This window comes from Neomonachus schauinslandi, chromosome 5 (genome assembly GCF_002201575.2).
Source record: "Neomonachus schauinslandi chromosome 5, ASM220157v2, whole genome shotgun sequence".
Classification (NCBI taxonomy): Eukaryota; Metazoa; Chordata; class Mammalia; order Carnivora; family Phocidae; genus Neomonachus; species Neomonachus schauinslandi.
Genome location: NC_058407.1, coordinates 122,165,782 through 122,189,102, shown reverse-complemented (window position 1 = coordinate 122,189,102; position 23,321 = coordinate 122,165,782). Strand labels below are relative to the sequence as shown.

Below are 23,321 nucleotides of genomic sequence, written 5' to 3'. Positions count from 1 at the left end.
CTACTCCAGCAACCCTCAGTTTGTTTCCCGAGATTAAGAATTCCTCTTATCAGTGAGGTCATATGATACATGTCTTTCTCTGATTGACTTATTTCGCTCAGCATAATACCCTCCAGTTCCATCCATGTCGTTGCAAATGGCAAGATTTCATTCCTTTTGATGGCTGCATAATATTCCATTGTTAGACTATGTGAAGCTACAATGATATTTATCCTACTGCAGTTATACTCGGTGTCCCAATTTAACAGTTTCTTAACTGTTCTTCAGGTTTCATTAGGTTATTGGCTCCATTAAAAAGGAACTGTGTCTTTCACAAGGCTTGGGAAGATATTAGAGAATGTGCACTTGATAAAAAGCATTTAATTGGTTCCTAATCACTGCCACAGAGCATACATAATGGTTAAAAGCATGAGGTCTGACTCTGTCAAGTCACCTCCTCTAGGCTTCGGTTCCCTCATCTGTAAAATGGGCAGAACAGTCACTCCACCTTACGGGAATACCTTAGTTAGGAATAACTATCTGATTTAAAAGAGGCAAGTACTCATAAATGGTAGCTATTGGGATCACGATTATCACTATTAGTGACACATTTTCAAGGTCACACACTTATAAAAACTGCTCAATTTAAGACAATGGAATGCCAACTTACAAAAATCGTAGCAACACAGAAAATCCTTTGTTGTTCAAAGTGGTGTTTGCTACAGTTCATGCAGTCCAGAGGTTATGATTTGACAGAATAAAATCTGCTAGGATGAAGTAAGAAGAGAGTTGTGATACACTGAGGTTCAAAACAGTGTTAGGAAGGATTCAAGGACAGACCAGGAGATTTTTGTTAAAGAAGCAGGTGAACAGCTAAGGTTAAAATAATAATAATAATAATAACAATAATAATAAAAATAAATTTTTTTAAAAAGTATACTGAGTGAGCAAAAATTCCGTATTATCTATTAAAAGCCATGAATGAAAAGAATAAACTGTCCTAGGAACATAGCTGAAAAATATTCTCCACATTGTTGTAAAGTTGGGCAACTCACTTTTCTGCATTCTTTTCCAGCAAATTATAGCTAGTGAAATGTTTTGGATAGCAATTGCTTTTCCTTCGGTCAACCGAAATGACCAAACAATGAACCTTTAGCACCAACCATTGATCTTGCTAATTGCATCTGCCACTGTATTTGCTTCTTTTGTTTCTAGTCAGTCCTCTTTTACAATACCATTCCAACTGTTAAATGGTCAGAACACACAAAGTGACAGCTTTAGTGCTTCACTGGCAATTTATATAACTGACTGCAACGCTGTTGTTGTAGTGAATCATGATTTATTTCTCTCACACGGCAGCACATAACCTTTTTAAATGCAAGGGGGAAAAGCCAACATCTCCTTGAAGTTTATATATGACCATCTACCGCTATATCCTATGAACTGGATTTGAAAGACAGCTGACCACATGAGTGACAGATTTTTCTTTCTGCAGCTATAACTTTATGCACAATCCACTGATGTATCCTGGGCTCAGTCAATGTTCTTTATTTGCATGTGACTCAGAAGAAGAGCTGGGATATACAGAAATGATGCCAAAACAGCTAACAGAACCCAGAATTGAAGGGTTAAAACAAAGAATACTTGGGGTGGGAACTCTACATTTAAGGGTCCATGGATGGATGTGGGGCATCCTAAAACTCCCCAAGTTATATGTAAAATTTCCTATACGAAAATATACATTTTGGGGAGAGTACCTCTATAGGTTTCAGTGGTTTCTCAAAGGGGTCGGTGATTCTTGAAAAGATGAGAAATGATGGCTTAAGGGAACATGACCTATTGTTGCTAAATAAAAGGGATTAAAGGCGGGGTGCCTGCTGGCTCAGTTGGTTAAGCATTGGACTCTTGACTGCAGCTCAGGTCATGATCTCAGGGTCTTGAGATCAAGCCCTACATCAGGCTCTGTGCTGGGCATGGAGCTTGTTTAGATCCTCTCTCCCTCCTTCCCTCTGCCCCTCCTCCCCTCTCTGAAGAAAAAAAAAAAGAAACCTAAAGAAATAATATTTAAATAAAAATTAAAAGGGATTAAAAGCATAAATAAGCATGTGAACAATGAAATATCAAAGGACATCAAGTTTTATACCAAGGTGATAAATAAAGAGATGAGAGAAATGATTGGTCCTATGGGCTGAATTGTTTCTTCTCCCCTAAAATTCATGAAGTCTTAACTCCAGATCCTCAGAATGATACTGTGTTTGAAGATAGGGTCTTTACAGATGTCATTTGGCTAAAATTATGAGGTTATTAGGATGGGCCCTAATCCAATATGGCCAGTGTCCTTCTAGAAGAGGAAATCTGAACATACAGAGTTATATGTGTATGTGTGCACAGAGGAACAACCATGAGGACACAGAGAGAAGGCAGCCATCTACAAGCCAAGGAGAGAGGTGTGGAACAGACCTGTCCCATACAGCCCTCAGAAGGAATCAATTTGACCGATATCATGATCTGGAACCTCTAGCCTCCACAAGTGGGAGAAAATAAATTTCTGTTATTGAAGCTACCCACGCTGTGGCACTTTTTATGGCAGACTTCACAAATTTAATGGTCTTAACTGTAACAGTGGATTAAGAGATAATTCAAAAAGCAGTTAAGACCAGGGCACTTGACTGGCTCTGTAGAACATGTGACTCTTGATCTCAGGGTTGTCAGTCTGATCCCCATGTTGGGCACAGAGTTTACTTAATAAATAATAATAAAGAAATAAATAAGCAAGCAATTAAGACCAAGAGATTATTCTGAGGTTAAAAACAGGGTAATACAAAGAATGAAAGGGGAAATGGTCTTGACATTTGCAAGTAATATGGAAGAGGACAACTGTAATACTTCCACGCCCACTACAGCACCTAGCCAGTGAGTGCAAGGTTGAGAGGATAAACTGAGTAAAAATAACTTCTTGAGACTGTGTAAACAGGCAAGAAAGAGGCAGAAAAATAATTATATTCCATCTGTTCATACTGAAGATTATCAAAAATTAATCCAGACTTCTGCTTTTTAGCCATGATAAAGTAACCAGAAAAAATGTATAATTGCATCTAGACACTGGGCAAGAGGCAGCGCCAGACTCATCCCTGAGAAAAGGGAAGTGAGTGTGTGGAACCCTATGATCACCCTAATTTTCCCCTGGAAGCGTTTCCAGATAGTCATGTAGGAAGTGGGAGATCAAACAATACGGTGGCACGGCTGAGTGAAGGAGAGAGATCAGAGTTTGAGGCTACTAAGGTAGTAGGAATTAGTAGGGCAGGGTAGTAGAAACAAAGAAGCTATAAAGAAAAAGAGCGCCAGATAACTGCACAGGGGTTCCCGTATGTCTTTGGCTTAATAATAACTGCAATGTCCAGGGCAAGGCTAAGAAAGAAAGAAAGAAAAAAAAAAAACTAACAAGGGAAAAACTACAGAAGAGATAAAGCCAAACAATTACTGGAGTGTGCACAGGGCTAGGAAACATTCATTTCCAGATCAGCCAGAGAGGAGAGACTTCACTGAACACTCTAATCATTCAACAGAGATCCCAGAGGTCTTAGGAAAGGACTAATCGAGTCCACAAATAAAGTCTAGTCTGGACCAACCTTAACCAAGGTTAAAAGGAGGCCTTGAAAAAAATCAAGCTGGTCACAAAGAAATTAACTGCTTCCCCAATGAAACTCATAAACCTACCAAAGGAGACAAGAATATCTATACATTCAAAAATATACTATTCATATCTACTATGACATTATAATAAAAAATACTAGACATGCAGAGAAATAGGAAAAGGTGATCTATAAACGAGAAAAATCAGTCAACAGAAACAGATTAAGATATTACACCAGCAGACAAAAAAATGTTAGAACACTTGTTTAAAATGTGTTCGAGAATTTAAAGGAAAATGTGAACATAATAAGGAAATAAATAGGAACTGTTTAATAGGGAAGTGGAATTATAAGAAGAACTATATGGATATACTTGAACTGAAAGATGTAAGATCTGAAATGAAAATTTCACTGAACAGGCTTATCAGAAGATTAGACACTGCAGAAAGATCAGTTAACTTGAAGACACAGAAAACAAAACAAAACAAAAAACCAACTATGCAAACTGAAGCACAAAGATGGGGACAGGGTCTAAAGAGAAACAAAATAAGAAAGTTTTATACAGTTGACTTGTGGAAGATATCAGGCAGTCTAACATAAGTGTAATCTGACTTCCAGGAGAGGAAAGAGAAATGAGAGCTAGCTCCCTAATAGGTAATAAGTAGGTAAGTACATAAATATAGAAATAATGGCTAAAATTTTTCCAATTTGATGATTATTGTAAACCTATGTATCAAAAAATTTCTATAAAACCCTCAAAAAGTAGAAACAAAGGAAACCACAGGAAGGGAAATAATTAAACTGCTGCAAACCAATGATGAAGAGAAAATTTTAAGAGCAGTCATAGGAAAACAGACACATTACATAGACCAATAGTAAAAATGGCACCAAAACAATGCAAAGTAGAAGACAACAGAACACTACCCTTAAAGTGCTGAAAGGAAAAAACAACACTGTCAATCTAAAATTTTATATCTAGAAAAAGATTCTTCAAAATGAAGGCAAAATAAAGATAATTCAGATGAAGAAAGCTGAGAGAATCTGTGGTCAAGTGATACAACGAGAAATATAAAAGGAAATTCTTCAGGATGAAAGGGTACGAAATGGAAGCTCAGATCTATATCAAGGGGTAAAAAGCACTAGAAATGGTATGTCTGTCAGTAAATACTAAAGATTTTTTCTTTTTCGTTAACTTATTTAAAAGATAGCTTACTTAAAAAAATTATAACATTGTTACTTGAGATTTTAACGTATCAACCCATTTGACTTGACATTTGTAGAACACTACAGGATACATAACATTTTCATGTGTATATGGAAAATTCTTCAATTCAGGTAATATGCTGGGCCATAAAACAAGTCTATAAAACTTTTAAATAAGGAGAATCATACATATTATGATTTGTGATCATAATTAAATTATAAATCAATAACAAAATGATTGCAAAATCTTCAAAAACAAATCATCTCTAAATAACCCACATGCCAGGGCACCTGGGTGGCCCAGTCAGTTAAGCATTTGACTCTTGGTTTGGGCTCAGGTCATGATCTCAGGGTCGTGAGATGGAGCCCTGCATCGGGCTCCATGTTCAGTGTGGAGTCTGCTTGAAATTCTACCCCTCTCCATGCCCCTCTCCCCACTCATGCACACACTCTCTCTCTTTCTCTAAAATAAATAAAATCTTTAAATAACCCAACATGCCAAAGAAGAAATTACAAGGGAATTGGAAAATATTTTTAAATGAATGATAGTTAGGGGTGCCTGGGTGGCTCAGTCGGTTAAGCATCTGCCTTCGGCTCAGATCATGATCCCAGAGTCTTGGGATCGAGTCCCGCATGGGGCTCCCTGCTCAGCAGGGAGCCTGCTTCTCCCCCTCCCTCTGCTGTTCCCCCTGCTTATACTCTCTCTGTCTCTCTCTCAAATGAATAAATAAAATCTTTAAAAATAAATAAAAATAAATGAATGATAGTTAAAACATAAAAACAGGTGGGATGTAGCTCAAACAACCACTAGAGAGAAATACATTTCTATAGGTCTATAAATGCTATATTAGGAAAGGAGAAAGACTGAAAATCAATGATCTAAGCTTTCCCCTAAAGAATTCAGAAAAATCAGAGCAAATTATTCTCAAAGTGAGCAAAGAAAAGCAAATCAATGAAATACAAAACAAAGAATTAAGGAATTCAATCAAAACACCACCAGTTTTTTAAAAAGAGAAATAAAATTGATAAAGCCTAGGCAGACCAATTAAAAGCAAAGAGGAGAAACACAAATTACTAGCATCATAAATAAAAATGGGGATATCATCATAGATGCTACAGATCAAGTTAGAAGAAACACAAAATTACCAATGCTCAAAGAAATAGAAAAAGCTAAGGAGTCTTATATCTATGAAAACAAAATTATGAATTATGAATTCATCATTCAAAACTTTTTCCACAAAGAAAACTCAAGACCCATAGGGCTTCACTAATGAATTCTTTCAAACATTTAAAAATATCAGTTTTACAAATTGTATCAGAAAAGGATATTCCTAATACAAAAACTGTACATAGATACTATAAGAAAGGTAGAGAACAATATCCCTCATGAACTGAAGTAAAAAAATTTTCAAGAAAATATTACCAAATCCAGAAATACATAAAAATAAAAATACATGGGCGCCTGGGTGGCTCAGTTGGTTAAGCGACTGCCTTTGGCTCAGGTCATGATCCTGGAGTCCCGGGATCGAGTCCCGCATTGGGCTCCCTGCTCGGCAGGGGGTCTGCTTCTCCCTCTGACCCTCCCCCCTCTCATGCTCTCTGTCTCTCACTCTCTCTCTCTCAAATAAATAAATAAAATCTTTAAAAAAAAAATACAAAAATACAAAAATCAAAAACCATATGATTATCTCCATAAGTGCAGAGAGAGCATTAAACAAAATCCAACACCCTTTCATGATGAAATCATCCTACAAGAAGGAACAGAGGGCACTTCCTACACCTGACAAAGGTCATCTACAAATAACTCACAGAAAACAAATTTAATGGGGAAAGACTGGAAGCTTTCTGTCCAAGATCAGGAATAGGATAGAGATGTCTGCTCTTGTCATTTCTATTCAACATTGTTCTAGAGGTGGCAGTCAAAGCACTTAGACAAGAAAATGAAATAAAAGGCATCTACATTAGAAGAGAGGAAGTGTAACTATCTTTAATTGCAGATGACATGACCTTGTATAGAGAAAATTCCTAAGGAATCCACTAAAAACTAAAACTAAGAAACAAGTTCACCAACATTAGAGGACACAAGATCAATATAAAAATCAATTGCATTTTACATACTAGCAATGAACAACCTGAAAATAAGTACAGAAAACAATTTTATTTACAATAACATCAAAAAGAATAAAATGTTTAGGAAATTTAACAAAGGAAGTGTAAAGCATATACTCTGGAATTGACAAAATATTGCTGAAAGAAATTAAAGATCTAAATAAGTGAAAAGACGTTTTATGTTCATGGATCTCAAATTTAATATAAGACAGTAAGACTCTCCAAAATAATCTACAGATTCAATGCAATCCGTATCAGAGGAAGCTGGCTTCTTTGTAGAAATTAATAAGCTGCTCCTAGAATTCATATGGAAAGTCAAGGGACTCAAAATAGCCAAAATAATCTTATAAAAGAATAACAAAGTTGGAATTAATATGTCCCAATTTCAGAACTTAATACAAAGCAACAGTATTAAAGAGTGTAGAACTTCCACTGGATAGACGTATAGATCAGTGAGACAGACTTGAGAGTCCAGAAATAAAATCATGTATCTATGGCCAAATAATTGTTAACAAGGGTGCCAAGACCACTCAATGAGGAAAATACAGTCTTTTCAACAAATGGTGCTGGGACAACTGGATAGCCACATGCAAAACAATGAAATTGAACCTTTATTGCAGCACATAACAAAAATTAAATGGATCAAAAGGGATCAAAATTCTAAACATAAGAGCCAAACTTGGGGGAGACCAGGGAATTGTGGAATGACAGCTAATGGGTACAGAGTTTCTTTTTAAACTAATCAAAATGTTCTAAAACTGTGGTGATAGTTGTACAACTCTGAACATACTAAAAATGCTGAATTGTATACTTCAAATGTGTATATTATATGGTATGTGAATATTTCAATAAAGCTTTTGTTAAAAAAAAAAAGATAATACAGTAATACCAAGTGGGCTTTAGTATAAAAATATGACACTGATGTAACATGTGAACAATCAATGTAATTTGCCACACTGGCAAATAAAGGAGATGTTCTAGTTAGCTACTGCTGTATAACAGAGTACTCCAAAAGTTGGAACTTAACACAAATAACATTTATTATCTTAACACTTTCCCAGGGTAGGAATTTGAGAGTGGCTTAACTGGGTAGTTTTGGATCAGAGTCTTTGCAAGGAACAGTCGAGCTGCCATTTTGGGGCTAGTCAATGACTGGGGCTGGATGATCCACTTCCAAGTTCATTCAATAAGGTTGTTCGCAATATGACAACTAGCTTTCCCCAAGAGCAAGTGACTCAAGAGAGTGTGAAAGAGAGAAAGGGCAAGAGAGCATACCCAAGATGGAAGCTGCAGTGTCTTATAATTTAATTTCACAAGTGACATGTTGTTATTTCTGCTGTATTATACTGGTCACAGAGATCAATGGGAGCAGACTGCACAAGTGTATGAATACCAGGATACAGGGATCATTAAGAGACACCTTGGATGTACCAGAGGAGAAAAATATGATTACCTCAAGACAGGCAAAAAAAACAAAACAAAAACAAAAACAAAAAGAAACAAAACAACAACAACAACAAAACCTTTTGGCAATATTTAATACCCATTCATAAAAACTTAAAGGAAGCTAGGAATAAAAGGAGACTTCCTCAACCTGATAAAACAGTGTTTTCTAAAGACATATAACTAGTATCCATTTAACAATGAACAATAATACTGTCCCCCTAAGATCAAGATAAGACAAGGATATTCCTTTTCACTGCTTCTACTCCACAGTGTAGTGGAGGGCCTAGCCAGTGTAATAAGACAAGAAAAATAAAGAATAGTAATTGGAAAAAAAGAAATACAATGGTCTTTTTGGGGAGACATGATGAGTAGGTATGTAAAAAATCTTAGGAAATAGGCCACAAAGAAAAAAAAGAAAGTCAAAACAAATAAACCAACAAAAACCCTACCAGACCTAGACTTATAAGGGAATTAAGAAAAACCACAGGAACCAAGGTCAATTTACACAAAGTTTTTGTATTTTTAAGTGCTAGCAATAATGAAAAATGAAATTTAAAAAATTCCACTCACAATAGCATCAAAAACCTAAAATACTTAAGGATAAATTTAACAAAATATATGCAAGTAAAAACTATAACATTGCCAAGAGAAATTTTAAAAACCTAAACAAATGGAGAAATATATCATGTTCACAGATTGGAAGGCTCTATATTGTTAAGATGCAAATTCTCTCAAACTGGTATGTCACTTCAGTCAAATTCCAATCAAAACCCCGCAGGCTGATTCTAAAATGTATATACATGTACAAAGGACACAGACTAGCCAAAACAATTTTGAAAAAATAATTTACGCCATGTGATTTCAAGACTTCTTCCAAAGCTACAGTCATCAAGGCAACATGGTAAAACAAGGGAACATGATATACCTACATTTAAAGCATAAATTAGCTTTTGACTAAACACCAAAGCAATTCTTTAGGAAAAAGAAATTATTTTCTACTCATGGTGCTAAAAACATTACTTGTATGGAAAAAAATTATATCATACACATAATTTGAGCTGATCATAGACCCAAGCCTACACGAAAGCAGGGTTTTTCTTTCCTCCCCCTCACCACCCACTGATACCATCCAAGGGACTCAGAACAGTACATGACACAAGGTTGGTGCTGAATAAATATTTGGTGAATAAAAGAACTATGCATGAGAAAAGCAACCTGCCACTGTAAAAAATAACAGGAAGGGACCAGTGAGTGGGACAGGGAATGGTCAGGGAAGGGCTCACTGAGAAAAAGTGTCATGTGAGTTGATAGCTGAAGGTACCACCTCTGCAACTAGTCGGGAGGTGACAATCCCAAGCAGAAAGCAAAGATCATGAAGAACTAAGAGGCCGACATTGAGAGCAGCCCGTGAGTGAGTGAGGGGCCAGAGCAGCATAAAAACATGGAGGCCAGATCATCCAGGGTCTTTCAGAGGGTATGTTAAGGGTATGTTAAAGAATTCTAATCCCAGAAGTGATGTAGCCCACTATGTGGTTTCATAAAAGCATCTTGAGTGCTGTGTGAAGAATGGATTGAATGGAGCAAGGTAGGAAGCAGGGAAACCAGTTAGGAGGCTCCTGTAACATCCCCAGTGAGCGGAGGGGTGGCACACTCCTCGCAGGATGGAAGTTCAAGTGTAACACTATAGAGCTGGCATTCTAGCAGATTTGGGGATCAGCTGTAATTTCCGTTTGTCATTTTCAACTATTTGTTTTGTTGTTTCCTTCAAAGATTCCCTTTATGAGGGGAGGGACCCTGTCTATTTCATTTAGTACTGTGCCCCAAACCCAAAAGCTTACAGGAATACACCATAAGGAGCTGGAGGTCAGAATTCTGACATGGTCTATAGGGGCTGCCCAAGGAGAAGAGCCATTCTTCTTAGAATAGCAAATATAAAAGGCAACAGAGAGGGTACTGGGCTCTATACAAATCGCGAAACATATGTTGACAATGAGCATGGGGATGTTTGCTAAAATTAGAATGCGTGCTACTGCCTAAAAGTTTACGGAAGTACAAACGGCATCATCAGACGCTTCCGCGCTGCAGGTGGTCAACTCATGGAATTAATACTCAGTTGAAAACGTGAACAACTCGGAAAGGTCTAGATAAACATAAATAAGCAAAGCCACGATGAGTTGTGATAAGGCACAGTTTTGTGCTCTATCACTCAATCTCTGGTGTTGCCAGCATTAAGGACACCATCCTCCACTTTACCCCTATCCCAGCCGTGGCCCTCCAAAACACACTCACACATACAACACCATTCAGGTCTAAGTTAGTATAACATGGCTTATTTTTTTTTAGTACAGGAATACTATAATATCTAGGAGACGGCTTTGAGGGAAATGGTACATAAACATAAGATATTATATATGTATTTAGGTGATAGGAACTGTAGTTACAGATATGCCTCTGGAATTAAAAAAAAATGAAATCTAGAATCTCAGTACCGCCGGCCTTTCTCCCAGGGCAGGAATACATTTAGTGTCCTATTAAAATCAAAGAATGGTCCACTGCAAACAGTGGCATGCCTTACCAGCTGGTGTTAACACAGACTGATGCACATGTTCAATCACACTGAACCTGACAGTGGGCTTCCTGAAATTTATAATACAGAATGGAAACGGTTTTGTTGTACCTTCCCACCCCTTTTAAGGCAATAGCTCACCAGGCAGAAATATAATTCACTGAGGATTTTTAAAATCCACACTTAGAACATTTTCTGGGGTTAAAAATTCACTGAAATAAAATATATAAAATGGAACTTGTTAAAAAATATCATGTAGGAGACTGACGGGAATCATTTTTGATTATCAACTAAGACCATGGGAATCAAAGCATAGGAAATACTTCTTGTGAAGTTTGTCAAAAGAATATTAACACAGAAATAAAACGTAAAAGCATGTAATAGAATTCCAGCCAAAACTGAAAGTTTGGTCAAGATTTCCTAGTCCTGGCATTTTCTTTATTTTTCACAGAATAAAAATTAAGGCATCTGTCTGGAATCACTCTCATCTGTCATCTAACAATAAATGATGTTTTTTAATTGTTTCAGTATTGCTATATTTATGGATATAGTATTTAGGGGAATACTTTTTGGGGGGGTGTTCTTTTAGCTTCTTTTTAAAAAAAAATTTTTTGAGTATAGTTGACACACAATGTTTCAGGAAATTTCAGGTGTACAACACAGTGATTCAACATCTCTATCCATGATGCTGTGCTCACCACCAGCGTCGCTACTGTCTGTCACCCCAGGACACTGTTACAGTCCGACCGACTACGTCCCCTTCCATCCCCATGACTTATTCATCCCCTAACTGGAAGCCTGTATCTCCCACTCCCCCCCCCCCCACTTTGTCCACCACCCCACCCCCTTCCCTCTGGCAACCATCAGTCTATTCTGTGTAAATGATTCTACTTTCTGTTTATTTGCTTTGTTTTTTAGATTCCACACGTGAGCAAAATCACATGGTATGTGTCTTTCTCAGTCTGATTTATTCCACATAATACTCTCTAGCTCCATCCATGTTGTCACAAATGGGATGATTTCATCCTTTTTTATGGCTCTATAATACCCCACTGTACATATACATCACATCTTCTTCAGACGAATGCTTACTTCTGAAGTTAAAAGATCTGAACTAAAAATCTGATTTCGTCAGGATCAAGCCATGTCAGTAACATAGCTTTGGTCAAGTCACAATCTCCCTATACACCTTGGTTTTGCCACCTTTAAAACGTGGCCAAAGAACTTTCCTTGCCTACATTATAGAACTGAGATTAAAGTCCATGAAACTATTCGGTAAACTGTATTTCGTGTAAAAACTGAGGTATTTACGTAATTCCACCTAGCCTAAAAGTCACTTCAAAAACATGTTTATGATCAATGGCCAAATTCAATTTTGTACAAGTAGCATACTTTATAATTCCATGAAGTAAGTACTCACCACTCACTGCTCTATCAAACTGGCATATCATGAAATTTGGCAACCATTTCACAGACGAAGTATCATGTCTTTGGAGGTATGTATCTTTCTGAGTATTTAATCCAGAGAGCCTTTCCCCCCTGTAAAATGCTGTATTTTTATATTTTACTTTGTCCTAGAATGGATGTAAAGCAAAATCAGCCAAGGGCACAGTTGGTTAAGCAGCCAACTCGGTTTCAGCTCAGGTTGTGATCTCAGGGTCGTGAGATCGAGCCCCGCATCAGGATCCACGCTCAGCGTGGAGTCTGCGGGAGATTCTCTCTCCCTCTCCCTCTGCCCCTCCCACTCCTGCTCTCTCTCTAAAATAAATAAATCTTAACAACAACAAAAAAAGCAGCCGGTGGTCCTACCCTTGGTTAGCCTGGTGTAGTTATCACAGATTGTGGTGGAGTTCGTCCCACCTTCCAGTGTAATTTGTGTAATTACAAGTTTATTATTAAAACTGTGACCCTGGAACTGAATGGACGGCAGCGAAACCCTAACTTCCTGCCAGGCCTCTCGTGCACCCCGAGTGTTTGCCACGTGGAGCTGCTCCCCTGGGCCTTTAGTCTCCCACTCCCCAGCTCTGCCCCTGTGCTGCTTCTTGCCGTCCACACAGGAAGTTGATGGACAGCCATTCTTCTACCCACAGGTTCAGCCAACCCATCAATGTGCTCTGGAGACTTTGGCTTTCTGACCTTCTCCCTGTCAAACGGGTGGGGCGTGGGCAACCGCTATGCTTAGACTGTTTGAGATGAGCCCCAGCTTCAGAAAACCGGCCCCTAGGGAGTCAAAATTTTATAGTATAAAATTCACTGTGTGTGTTACATGTACACATACACACACACACACACCTGTGTACCTATGTTCACTGACCTAGTACTTACTGAGCAGTTGTACTTACTCCTGAAACGGGGCTAAGTTCTAGATGTGGATTATTCTCTAATCTTCAGAACCACACTATGACCAGGGACTACTACGAGCCCCATCCACATGAGGTGCAGAAGGTAGAATAACCTGTCCAAAGTCAGAGAGCACTGAACCCTGGCCTGGTGATGAAGAGGCAAGCCTCTACATCCTATAGTACACATTAAAACATGTGTTGTTGTTTTTAAACCTCTGGTTAAGATACCTGGGAAGCAACTGGATAGAAATAACACCAAACACAATAAACAAGACACTTACAATCTGGGACTTGATTGACCAAAAAGAATACTGCATTTCCTTCTTGCCTGCCTCCGTAAAGAAAGCATTTTTCTTTTGCTCCTCAACTCCCATAAAGGGATTAAGAGGTATAACACAAAGGGTTTTTTAGAATGGTATCTCCCCTCTTTCTTAATTCTGTTCATTCTACACAATTATAACTGGAGGAAAATTCTCAATTCCTGACATCACTTACTCTTTGAATGGAATGAGTGTTTCCACTCTTCACAAATAGGCTAGAAAGGATACATATGCTTCTCCTATTTCTGTAATAAAAAATCCTATTGATTCCTGGCATACAAATCAGGACGCTCCACCTCCTAGGCCCAGGTGATGCAGCACTGCACACGTCCCTCCCACGGGCTGCCTAAATTGCTGTAGATACGGTTCCAACATTGAAACCCCTTTGCTTTGTTGCATGCCTAGCTGACCGACGTCCTTCCCTTCTCCAAAGGCAATTACCTGGGGAACAAATGCAGGAGAAGAAGTCCCGGGACTGTCTAGAACCCCAGAAACCAGAAATGTTTCCAGCAAGAACAAGTCAGGGGACCCTGGACAATTTGGCAGAGACCATGCAAAGACATACAATGCCCATCTTCAGCTCAGAAGACAACAGCTGTCTCGTGCACGAGAGAAAAGGCAGAGCGGAAGAGAGGACAGCTCAGAGAGCCACCAGCTCTGACATCACAGTGAGGCTGCTATCCACTCTGGCGCTCCGTCTGCTTGGACGCCTGGTCAGGGCATGTGCCCTTCCTTCCTCCCTAGCAATGCAGGCCTTTTCTCCACTCCACTCACTCATTCTTCCACTAAATACAACCGGGTGAAACTTCACTTAGTCACATCGCTATTCTTTTGAAAAGACTGACGACTGGCTGCAAATACAGGTCCCACAGACACCTTTGGATTCAGGCAGGCTCAGAGGAAGATTTCAGCTGTGTCTACTTCCTGCTTTCACTGGCAGAATTAACTGCACGTGTCAGGAAAAACACTTGTCCTATGAAGTGAAGCATGCCCACCGCATAAGCACGGGGGAGCCACTGTGGGGCCAACTGGGGGACCCACAGTCCCTGCCACAGATACCTGCTTGGGAGCCAGGCCGACTCATCAAGGTCCCCAATCCTTCCGACTTTAGCGTTTAGGAACTAGAGAGCTTCAAGGCTCTACCTTCTATGGTCACACCCATGGAATCTCATCTACTCGGTGGCGTTACATTTATGCTGATAACGCCTCAAATTATATATTAGCCCAGACCTCTCTTCCAACTCCAGACCCCACTATCCAGGTGCCCTCTCGATGAGACATCCGAAAGGCATCTCAAATTTAGGATATCCACAACTCAGCTCATGACCAGCTCCTCTCCTCCCCACGTCTCCCCACCCCTTCCCATTATCTTCCCCACCCTTTTAGCTCCCCAGGTCCAAAACCTCACAGTCAACCTCCACTCTCTCCCTCTCCCAAGTCATCACTAATTCCCATTTGTTCTCCCAGAATCTGACAATTATCACCATCTGAATGAAAGTAGAAGGGCTGCCTTCCTTCTGGAGGCTTCAGAGGAAAATCCATTTCCTTGCTTTTTTCAGCTTCTGGCTTCTGGAGGCTGCCCACATTCCTTGCCCCAAGGCCCCTTCCACGGTGCATCACTTCAACCTCCTGACTCAGTCATGGCATCTTCGACTACTATCTCTGACCCTCCTGCCTCCCTCTTATAAAACTCATATGATTACACTGGGCTTACCTTGGTAATCCAAGATAATCTCTGCACCTCCACATTCTAAATCACATCAGCCAAGTCCTTGTGCCATGAAAGATGACAAATGCCCAGGTTCTGGTGATCGGGGCAAGGGCGCCTTTGGGGGCCATTATTCAGCCTGCCACACCACCTCACTCAGAGCAAAAGCCCAAGTCCTTACAAGGCCCACCAGTTCCCATGTGATCTAGTCCCCACCTCCGAACTGAGCTCACCTCTTCCAACCCTCCCCTCGCTCACTGCGTCCCAGCCACGTGAGTCATGCTGCTACCCAACACCGGACCATCTCAGGACCTTTGCACTCGCTGTTACCCCTGCCAGGAAAGCTCCCTCTCTCGTTTAGGTGTCTGCTCAAATGATACCAGCTTATGAGTGAGGCTTTCTCTGGTGACTCTGTATAACAGAGTGCCCCAACTGGGACACTCCCTTCCATGCTAATTTTTTTCACTGAGCATTTATCATCTGATGTGCTATCCATCCATCCACGCATCCGTCCTCCCCCACGGCAGGATCACAGGGGTGTCTGTCCCTTGTCATATCTCCAAGAAATAAGCATGAAGCTAGGGCCCAATAAACAGTTGATGAATAAATGAGTTTTACTTTACTGGAAAGTAAGTTCTTTGAAGACAAGACCTGGCCTAAAGCAGGAACTTAATAAATGTCTGAATGGATAAAAAAAAACTAATGGGTGAATGACAGACCCAGTTTGCATCTAATTTGCTCTAGGTATATGGACCAACATCAAATCAAGTGCATTACTAGTAGCTTAGCAATCCGACACAACAGGTAACTTATTCAGGATTCGCAACAAAAGTAAAGTAATATAATTACCTAGAAAAAATTCCAGCGAAGCCCCTGACTTTATTTTGCTGTGTCCCTGAACATTTCAGCCCTGACACATCAGAACTCATCTGGATTCCCGTGCTTGGTTCAAATACTCTTACCAATAAGGCTTCAAGCTGTTAGAAATCCCAAAAGCACTTACTTCGCTTATTCTGCTACATAAAATATGAACATACAGGGGAGAGATCATTATCCACATTTGAAGATGCACCCAGGAGCAAACCTGCAGCCAGGGGATGCTGTAGGGACACACAGAACCCACTTCAAGTTCATCAGTCCCTAGCTCAGTCATCAGCCAGCCAGGGCAGCTCCAGAGGCTCACCTCAGCCATTGAGGACAAGTCAAACCAAAGACATTCCCGCTGTGGCTGGATGGCTAACGGAGGGGCCAGGGCGGCGGCGGGGTCGGGGAGGGGGAACCCCACAGACAACGCAACCACCGGGGAACCGCCGAGCCAAATAGCACTTGTGCTACCGAGGGCATCTCTTCTGCTCCCTGCAGTGTCATTATGGTCCGGCTGCTGACACACCAGCCCAGCTGGCCACACAAGGTCACGCTGGAGCGGCTCTTCTCCTGCTCCCCTGGGGAGGCGAGCCAGCACTGGGCTTGATTCACACTTGGAAACCGCTTTCTGGGAATCCTTTTGCGGGCACGAATGGAAACGAGAACAGCACGGTGGTTAGGAATCCTGACCCGAAGAACAGGCCGACAGGATTCGAATCAAGCCTCTGTGACTCACTAGCTGTGTCCCGATGGGTGTCCCTCAGCTCCAGTCTTCTTACCTCTAAAAAGTCGGCTTATATGTCACGACGATTACAGGAGACAGAGCAAGAAAAGCACTCGTCATGAGAGCCCTTGGCACAGGAGGCCTTCATATGTACTGGCTATTATAATAGCTATTATTATATTCCCATGTAGTATATTATTGATTCTAAAAAAAAAAATCGCCGTTCAAAAATAAAGAATACATCTGTCTTCATCTTTAAATTAGATTTGTAACAGCAACTCCCAGGGGTTTATCATTTATTTCCAGCTAAGTATTTGCCTGTAATTAGGGGAAGCTGCCACCAGGCAGAAGTTGAGATTAAGCTTTGCCTAGGTGTGCCTTAAAAAATAAAGTCATTTAGTGACTTTCTCCTCAATTCTACTGTTGAATAAAAAAATAATAATAATAATTTGTTACTGGAGAGCTTAACAGAAATGTTAGATAAATGTGACTAGATGCCATATTTAAATAGGATAAGCAATGTGAGTTTTCAAAAGATAGAAGTACATAGGTGGGTGGTCACCTGGGTTTATTTTTCTAACAAAGTAGCATCTGATAGAAATCGCCAAAAAAAAAAAAAAATCACTGATTAATGCCCTATATTGCCTCTTGGCTTGAAAAATGAAACAAAACAATAACAAAATATACTGAAAAAAAAAATTTCATAATAACCAAGGATGCACACCAGAAGCATGGAGTGAGCTTTTCCAAATTATGTAAGAATTAGTCTTGAGGTGCTTGGGTGGCTCAGTCAGTGAAGCGTCCAACTCTTGATTTCAGCTCAGGTCATGATCTCGGAGTCATGAGATCGAGCCCCGCTCGGGCTCAGCACTCAGCACAGTATCTGCTTGAGATTTTCTCTCTCCTTCTCCCTCTACCCCTCTCCCTGCACATGTACTCTCGCTCTCAAATAAATAAATAAAATCTTTTAAAAAAAAGGAATTAGTCTCACACATGGAGATTTTGATTCAGTGGTTCAGGGAAGAAGCAGGTATTTGTATTCTGCAGAAGTCCCCCAGGTATTACTAACGCTATCCCCTATGGTTAACAATCACTGTACAAACTCTTTCTTTTGACAAGGAGTTTTTTGCCTTAAAAACTTTTGCAGAGATCTTTTCTTGATCTCCTGGCCTGTTCCTAAAGTAAGACGTGTCTACTTGGAACTCGTGAAGAGAAGGTGCTGAGCTACTTATCAGCCCTTGAGATCAGTACAAATTCCTCTAGACATTTTACAACAACAAAGTTGCTGAAGGAGATGGGGTAAGGGGGGCTGAAACTCGACGTCTGTTCCATGAAATCATGTGAATTATTTTCCTTTAGACCAGCACTGCCTCACGGAACATCCTGGCTGGCAGAAATGTTGTGTACCTATGTTTTCCCACAGGGTAGCCACGAGCCACACATGGCTACTGAGCACTTAGAAGTGTGGCTTGTGGATTCCATAACCAGAAGTACTGCTCTGGACAGACATCAAACTCTGGCTGCGTGTGGCCATCCCAGTGCCTTGCTAACTGAGGCCCTCATTTGATTAACCTGTTCAGGACTCATTCCTTGAGCACCCACCTCAAGCCTAGCCCCTGGCAGGCATGGGGGATAGAACAGGGAGCAGAAACAAAACCCCACCCCCCTCTCATGGAACTTACATTCCAATTTTTAGTAACTGGCCTCTTTCAAACCACCAGACTCATGTGAGGTACTTGCTCCAAGAACTTTGGGTTAAATGTGTTTTTTAAAATTATGCTCTTTTGAAGCAGAAAGACAAAATATTCATGGTTTGAGGGACAATACAGTTCAATGGACTGAAGAAGTTAGAGGACACAGAGAGTCTGCACAAGCAGAGAGAAGTAAGCACACGAAAACCTTCCAGAAGGGCAGAAGAGCCTCAGCCATGGGATAACACGTTTGAACGTTTTTTCTGAGGAAGGTCCTAAGCCCACCCTGGGCCAGGTGACTGGGCAGGCAGAGTGTTAAGAGTCATCTGCCCCAGGAGCAGGACCAAAGGGTTCCCAGCTGGAACATATTTAACAATTCCCACTGGAGATGGATCAGAGGAGAACCAGATGCATGACTAGCAAAGGTATTTTCACGCAGCTGTAACAAATACTTTAGGTGATACAAGTTTTCAAGGGACTGAAATTAAAAATTAAGAGATTGAAAAAGTAAGAGTGATAGTTTGATTAGGAAATTTTTAAAAATCATCAGCTAGCAAAGGAGGAGCCTCAGGCAAGCCCATTACTACTAATCTTGGGCTCTTCCCCCGCCCTCCCCAAACACCGTGCAGGGGCTGAGCGGGCTGATCACCCCTCAGCAGTTTCTCGGGCCCTGGGTGCCGTGTGGCTGCCGAACAGAGCAGCAGGACTGGTCAACCTGTAACAGCTGACCCCTGGGCAAGGACAAATGCTACTAGAAATGATCAGAAAGGGCACCTCGGTGGAGGGTGCCTGCCAGGAGGAGCGAGGGTTGTTCAGAATTGCCGCATTTGGATCATTGTTATTAATTAAACCCCGAACTAAGATCATTCATCAACAACCTTACCTAGTTCTGGGGGCAGAACGGTCAGGCGATTCCCCTGAATGTGGAGTTCCTTAAGCTGAGTAAGCTCCCCGATTTCTTTAGGCAGCGAGATCAGGTCGTTATCCCTAAGGCTGAGCTAAATATAAGAAAACAAGGAGTTGTCAAAACAGTGTTCACGTAAAGAGGCGTTCAACAGCAACTCTCGTCCTTTCCCGTGCCCTCTCTCCTCTAAAGGCTCAATCCCCTCAATTTATTTACAAGTACCTGCAGATGAACCAGAAACTAGCAGAAGGAGTGGTTGATTCCTGCAAAACAAACCATACTCCTGCTCAAATTGACTTGATTCCACTCCTACAAGGGCTGCAGAAGTGAATTGATTTTCTAAGAATTTAGATAAATTACTTACTATCTGCAACTTTGTGAGCTTCCCAATATCTGGCGGCAGGATTTCAAAATCGTTGTCACTTAGATAGAGTGCACGCAGGGTGGCTGCAAATTAAACAGCAATATATAAACAGGGTGGCACGGAATCCAACCATTTGAGGTCTGATCACTACAAGGGAGTCCGCTTTGATTAATAACCCCGGCTCGGTGAAAAGCCTGTGACACACCTAGGGCTCACAATAATAAGAAGCAGGTCAAACTTAGATTTACTGGCTTATTGTGGGGCTGGTGTGTTCAGGAAAACATCTATATCCAAGAGGACTGACACAATTAACAACGCTGGACACCAGCAGTTTTTGGCACAGGGTTGCAAGACGCTTTCAAAAAAGATAGCTATTTTTCTTCTGTTATTTCCGATACACATTTATGCTCTGTATCCAAAGGGTAACTCGTATCAACGCTGAGGGCAAAAGAGCTCTATCATTGAAATGTGACTCTGTTAAAAATAAATAACTAAAAGGCTTTCTGGTGAGGAAGACCATAATCACAGTTCATTGTTTCCGTAATCAGACTAATTATTATTATTTCTCTAGCCTTAACAACAAAAATAAATGAAGACAAAGGAGCTTAAAACTAGAGAAACCCTAACTTAGGCAGAATATCGGTGATCAGAAACTTGTTCACAATATTACATAGTGATAACACGACCCGCAAACTATGGAAGGAGAACATTCTAAGGCATCTTTTTGATCCCTAACCAAAAAGGAGAAGTATAATCAGATTTGTCTGTTTGTTTGCTTACAGGTATTCAATTACATTCTAATGTTTTAAAATCCGACAGAACTCTATGTCAATACACACAACAAAATTTCCTTCGTGGCCCAAGAAAATATTTTAGAATTGGCTTCATGTGCTTGAGAAAGTCTGGGAATGAGAATATGCATAAGGTTATAAATGAAATTTTGGAGACGAGCTCAGAAAATTCAGAATCGCTGGATGCCATACGTGTTGTCACTATTTGGAGAAGCAGAACACTCATTTAAGGAAAGCAAATCTTTCCTAAATATTTTGTGAGTTCTCAGAAAAAAATCAGTTTTTCCTCATTTTTTATGAGTATCTGCAGCAAGAAATTTGTTTGCATAGAATGCAGGTGAAAAGATAAGGTGTGTTTATCTGTGACAAACAATTCATGTTTGATTGCATACTACAGACAAAAGAGACTACATCAATGAGATTACTTTTTAAAAGACTTAAAACAAGAATCCTCCTTGGAAGCGTCAAAAAATTCTGTTACTGGTTTATTAAGGGATATTTTTATAAATAATTGGTTGGAATATCTTTGGGGACATAGCTTACAAAGAGTTAACAGCAACATGGGAGGACACATACATTATCATATTTTTTTGGCATGCTCTTTAAAAAGAAAAGTCAAGTTCTTTAGCTAAATGTGAGACTTGATCTCATTTAGGTACATAATCTCTATCCGGAAGTTAATATGACATTACTAAGTCCACTTGAGCGCAATGGTGTCAGGTAACTATATATCAAATATACATACTGCTGAGCTATAAAGGAATATTCAAAAGAAATGTGTGAAGAAAAAAATATATACGTCCAATAATTTCTCTTGGAGTTTGGGCCCTGGCAAATAAATTTCACTTTCAGAACGCAAAGTACCATTTTAAGGAGATTTATAGAATTAAAAGTTTCTTACTAAGGTAGAAGAAGTTTCCGGGGAGAGAATTTTCATTCAAGTTGTTGTAAGTCAAATCAAGGACCTCAAGAGCTGGGAGGGAGCCAAATCCTCGAGGCAAAGTGTTTAGTCTATTCATGCTGTGGTTGGGGGGAAAAAAATCCAAGACGTCACACACACAACATACATACAGACAATACTCACATCACCTCTGTGTCACAGGCCTACGAGCCGTACGTGAGAGACTGAAAGCTCAGAAGAGGCCATAATTCTGCCATCACTTTATGTTCTTTTAACCAACACAGTAATTGTAGTCAGAGAATCTCCATGGTCATGGAACATTTGAAAATGTCTCATTTTCTGCAATGGTGATGCTTACTGTGTTACAGAAAAACTTCAAATCATCACAAAGTATCTGTCCTTCTAGAGAACTTCCTCATGTATGTAGCAATAATAATTCCTCAAAAGATACAGAGTAAGTTTGTAGTTTTTAGACTGTTGGCTTTATTTCATTTATTCCTCCCAATGGGAGGGAAAAAAAAAATCACTTTTTTGTTCTGCAACTACTAACGTTCAAAATGATCTCCAGTCATGACAGTGGTTGCCAGGGGCTGAGGGGGACGGAAACAGGGAGTTGTTGTTTAATGGATAGAGAGTCCATTTTGCATGACGAGAAACTTCTAGAGATTGACTGCACAACAATGTGAATATACTTAATGCTACAGAATTGTACACTTAACAACGGTTAAGACAGCAAATTTTATGTCACATGTATTTCATCATAACTGAAAATCAAAAATATATATATGTGTATCTCCAATGAAATCTATTTTCTTATTTTCTTCAAGACCCTTATTTTTCTTTTTCTTTTTTTTAAAGATTTTGTTTATTTATATGACAGGGAGAGAGAGAGAGAGAGCACACACAGGGGGAGGGGCAGACAGAGGGAGAGGGAGAAGCAGGCTCCCCGCTGAGCAAGGAGCCCAATGCGGGGCTCGATCCCAGGACCCTAGAATCATGATCTGAGCCAAAGGCAGATGCTTAACTGACTGAGCCACCCAGGCACCCAAGACTCTAATTTTTCTTAATGTGGTTCCCTTTGAACATACTTAAAAGAGGATTTAAAAAAAAAATTTTTTTTTTAAAGATTTTATTTGACAAAGAGAGACACAGCAAGAGCAGGAACACAAGCAGGGGGAGAGGGAGAAGCAGGTTCCCCGCCGAGCAGGGAGCCCGATGCGGGGCTCGATCCCAGGACCCTGGGATCATGACCTGAGCCGAAGGCAGATGCTTAAATGACTGAACTGCCCAGGCGCCCCTAAAAAATTTTTTTTACACTTTGAATTTTATTTTGGCACAGGGAATGATTGAGGGTTTTTTAAAATTAACATATAACATATTATTTGTTTCAGGGGGACAGGTCTGTGATTCATCAGTCTGAAACAATTCACAGCGCTCACCATTTTTTTTTAATCTAATATAAGCTGAGATACCGAAAGGTCGGAGAGACTGTGATGCTAAAATAATTCTAGGCCTCAAGCCTTCTCATACAGATACAATCCTGTCCACACCTGCCAACCACCCACCAGCCAGGCCAAACAAGAAAGAGCTGACAACACAAGAGGAAACCAAGAGAAAAGTGATTTCTACCTCTTGGGTAGAAAAGTCATTGGTTAACTTTACACTTAATAAAATGACCTCCATAGGGACGCCTGGGTGGCTTAGTCAGTTGAGCGGCTGCCTTCGGCTCAGGTCATGATCCCGGGGTCCTGGGATCGAGCCCCGCATCGGGCTCCCT

The 23,321-nt window shown here is 40.3% G+C and overlaps 1 protein-coding gene across 1 annotated transcript in view; it reads right to left on the bottom strand.

The window, feature by feature from the left end:
* RSU1 (Ras suppressor protein 1) overlaps nt 1–23,321 on the bottom strand; it is a 185,835-nt gene that overhangs the window by 112,668 nt on the left and 49,846 nt on the right. The window contains exons 5-7 of the mRNA XM_021696768.1: nt 21,545–21,663; nt 19,853–19,935; nt 19,468–19,582 (exon numbers count right to left, since the gene is read on the bottom strand). Of these exons, the coding sequence (XP_021552443.1) occupies nt 19,468–19,582; nt 19,853–19,935; nt 21,545–21,663 (317 nt within the window). The remainder of the gene's footprint in view (nt 1–19,467; nt 19,583–19,852; nt 19,936–21,544; nt 21,664–23,321) is intronic.